The following is a 4,039-nucleotide window of genomic DNA, read 5'->3' on the forward strand; positions in this document are numbered from 1 at the left end:
GAACATAATTTTTTTCTATTTTAGACAGCTCAATTAGTTCCTTAAGATTCAACATAAACTCAAATATTGTAATAAACAAAAGTGTATAAACCCAATCATAGAAGATGAAAAATATCCAAAGACTAGGTGCTTAATTATTAATATCTTGATTTTCAAACATATATAGCCTAATTTCAGAGCTTTAATTAACACATGAATATCATAAAGCAGTAGCTCAAATAGTTGACAAATTATTTGCGGTTCTCAAACATATTTGATACTGAAAATAAAGTAAGATATCCAATATCAGCTTTCAGGTAACTCATAAAACTATTAATATATGATATAAACATATTGTAAGTATCATTATGGATTTACTTTTATATGAAGTATCATTTATTAAAGAATACTAATACATTTTCTTTGATATTTTAGTTTTAAAAATACCCGATTTTCAGTATAGAACCCTGCGTACTGATATTATGGAAGCAATATTTTCATGTATATAGAATTTTTAGTTACAAAAAAAATGTATATAGAATTTTTGAATAAAATACTCATATATTTTGATTGAAAATTATGATAAAATAATTTAAAATACAATAAATTTGATTAAACTCCAAAAGAGTGTTAGCAAGAACAGCCCCATCAGTGTTGTTACTAGTTTATAAGGTGATTGTCGGGTCGGCGTTGAGAAAATATTTTCTGAATCAGCAAGGCTGCAAGGGCAACAAGAATAGCTGCAGATGGTATAATAGTTATAGCATTTATGCTCAAGGTATTGGGCATGATTAGCCCCGGTGTCTTAGCCGGGGTTCTTAACTCATGATTTGACACTTTTTTTTTCGTTGTTTTTTACACTTTTTGGATAAGAGACGGTTCTTATATCTTTTATTTAAGAGACGGCTCTTAGCTTTTCTTAGTTAAAAAACTAAGAAAAGCTAAGAGCCGTCTCTCAGCCGAAGCTAAGAACCCCAGTTAAGAAACTAGGGTTAATCATGGTCATCCAATTTTCACACTTAAGAGTTGAAGATTCAACTCTCGCTAGACCAGAAGTTGGTTTAGAACTACAAGCCAACAGAGCCGAAGATATGATTAGCAAACAATGAATCAGTAGGGGGAATGAGTAGAACTGTAATTTCTGTCGTGATAGGAGCGTTTATGCTTTAAGACATTGCTAAGAAGCATGTACAGCACTTGAACCCCCAAAATTCTTTGGAGATGCAGGGCTTGATTTGTCATTTTCAGAATCAGAATCACTTTCATGATATTAGATTACGATACTTTTCTTCAAACACATAAAGTAAGACTGCATGCAAACCAAATGGAACCACCATACAAAAATCACCACAAATTTAGCTTACGTTATTAATATTCGTTTTTGTGGGCGAATGTTGTTAATATTGGTTACTGCAAAGCTCAAACTCTAACTCTTTGTGTTGTCAATTTGTATTATCATTCATATTTAATATACACGTAAACATAATTAAATAAGTTTATTAGGCGATGACAAAAAAGAGTATAGTAGACAAGCCATCAAATAGCTCCTGGTCTATTTATCTTACGAAAAACTTTGATCTATGAGCTTCACAAACTCATAAAAATCAATTTTCCCATCGCTATTCTCATCAAAAACCCTAATCATCTTCCTACACTCCATCTTTGTACATTCATCGTATCCTAACAAAGACAACACATGCTTCAACTCATTTTCATCTATAAACCCATCTTGATTCTGGTCAAACAATATAAACGCCTTCTTCACTATCTCCTTACCCATCACCTCGCTCTTCTCAAACAAGTATTCTTCGCCTTCTCCAATCAAACGTTCGTATAAAGCTTCCGAGTCATCGATCATCGTTTTGACTTCTTCCACCGACATCTTGTTTTCTACCTGAGCTGGGACGAAAACTTTTCTTGCGACTGGAAGCTCAATATTTATCTTCTTGTTTGTTGATGATGCGAAGAGAATGTAGGCGTTTGAGAAGAAGAGATGGAGAGAATAGGGAAAAGAAGATGAGAAATCTTGGATTATCATCATGAGGTTGAGAATGAACAAGAAGGTGGCAATGGTGAGAAGAGAGATTGGGCTAAGAACAGATGAATCCTCCATATTAATCTGAATTTATGTGTGTCGAATACCATAAACAAATTCTTATGAATGTTTTTGTTCTGTCTCTTTGGTTTCAAGGAATGGATAATATGAGTGCTGAAACACGTTCCAATTTTATAAGAGGTGTTTACATTCTAGTTAAGTAATCCCTATACGAAGACCAAAACAAACCTTATAAGTCTGCGGAAAAAGTCTATGGAAATTGTGGAGAAACTACCACAATTCTTGAGAACAGAGAAAGGAATTTTATAAAGATAAAAAAATAATGCTATTTAATATGCACCGAAAAAAAAGAGAAAGACTATTTTAAATAAGCATATCTTAATTAAAAATTATATTAAATACCACATGGCTATAATATACTACTAATCACCAATTGCATATTCCTATTTTCTTAAATTAAAGTCATTCTAAAAGCTTGATATGGTCCAAAATTTACTCTAGCATACATCTAATGATTGATTTGGTCAAAATTTTTTATTTTCTATGATAATTAAATATACAAGTATTCTCAACTTCTCAACATGCCGAAGGCAAATAAATTTAGAAATTAAATATTGTTGAAAAGTGAGTGAGAGTGTCTTTTATTATCTTGGATTCCAGTTGATGGTAATTTCCATGCAGTTTCCCGGTAACGTTTTCATTACTTAAGTATCGTATGTTGCGTTCACCGACCCTATATAGACTCCTTTGGATTGTTTCGCTATGTGGAATACTGAGATTCTTCGGGTTTAATTTTGTTATTGGTTACTGTAACGAGGTTCACGTTGTATTTTGTTTCTTGTCAACACGTTGTATTGTTCTTTTTTTTTTTTTTTGCAAATACGTTGTATTGTTCTTTATTACGGTATTTCAAACGAAACTTTATAGTGATTCCTAAAAGTATTGTGTGTACACATTCAATACTTTCTACCTATAGAGTTTCTGGACAGGTTCGAGTTCGATATTAAAAAGTTGTAATGTTTTATATATATAAATTTATTGAGTCGACATAAACTTGTTTTTTGAACGCCACATATATTAATCAATAGGCTCTTCTTCTAAAGAGGAGAAGCAGAGTTTATGTTACACTTGGATCCGTGCGTTGCAACGGGCTTTATTTGATATTTTAATTTAATAAAAAATATTAAAAAAATATTTTATTTTATTTTTAAAATTGTTTTTTCATATGTTATGTGAAATTTATTTTATAGTTAAGAACTCGTTTACACACATAAGTTTCAGTTAATATTTGTTAGAGGTAGAAAAAACATCTAAACGTAAAAATTTAAACCGGATCCAACCCAAAATAATAATTATAATGAAATAAAAAAAATTTAGAAGTTAAATAAAGCCAAGAAGCAATGACAACATTATACACTTTCTTATGTACTAATTTAATGTTTTATTAAACTTATCTGATGTTAAATAATTTTCTTGATTCATTATTTATTAATGATATATTTTCATAATAACATTTTAATTTAAATGAATTATAAACTAATGCATATCAAACATGTGTTTGATTTTCGTATAACCAAACACATAAATACCAATCACGACAACATCCTAAGTTTTGATTTTTTTTTTTAAATTTAATAGCTTTAACATCATACTCGTTATCAAAGTTTTTTTTTAAATACTATTAATTAGGTATGTTTACTTTTGTTAGGATTTTTTGAAAAGGAAAAAAAATATTTTCTAAATCTTTTTTTTTATTTAAAATTAAAAAAAGAAAAAGTATCAAATACATTTTTATATTTTTGTTTAGGATTATAGAAAAGGAAAAGTATTATCATATAAACTTTTACAATTATCTTATGTTTTGAATTTTAGAAAAATTTTATTGCTATCAAATAATTATTTCTAGTTATTATTAAATAATTTTAAATTATGATTTTTACCGTTCATATCAATATTATTTTACACTTCATTTTTAATTAAATAATTTTTAGTATCATGTTCATC

General features: G+C 29.0%; 1 protein-coding gene across 1 annotated transcript; it reads right to left on the reverse strand.

Annotated features, from left to right (window-relative positions):
- Positions 1-1,462: 1,462 nt before the first annotated feature.
- LOC106333097 (probable calcium-binding protein CML47) lies at positions 1,463-2,212 on the reverse strand. The gene has a single exon (XM_013771579.1). The coding sequence runs from the start codon at positions 2,090-2,092 to the stop codon at positions 1,541-1,543; it is 552 nt and encodes a 183-aa protein (XP_013627033.1). The 5' UTR covers positions 2,093-2,212; the 3' UTR covers positions 1,463-1,540.
- Between the last annotated feature and the right edge of the window lie 1,827 nt (positions 2,213-4,039).

The sequence above is a fragment of the Brassica oleracea genome, chromosome C3, assembly GCF_000695525.1.
Source record: "Brassica oleracea var. oleracea cultivar TO1000 chromosome C3, BOL, whole genome shotgun sequence".
NCBI classification, from domain to species: Eukaryota; Viridiplantae; Streptophyta; class Magnoliopsida; order Brassicales; family Brassicaceae; genus Brassica; species Brassica oleracea.

Excerpts from the sequence above, each read along its gene's own strand:
- LOC106333097 (XM_013771579.1), bottom strand. The coding sequence starts at position 2,092 with ATGGAGGATTCATCTGTTCTTAGCCCAATCTCTCTTCTCACCATTGCC.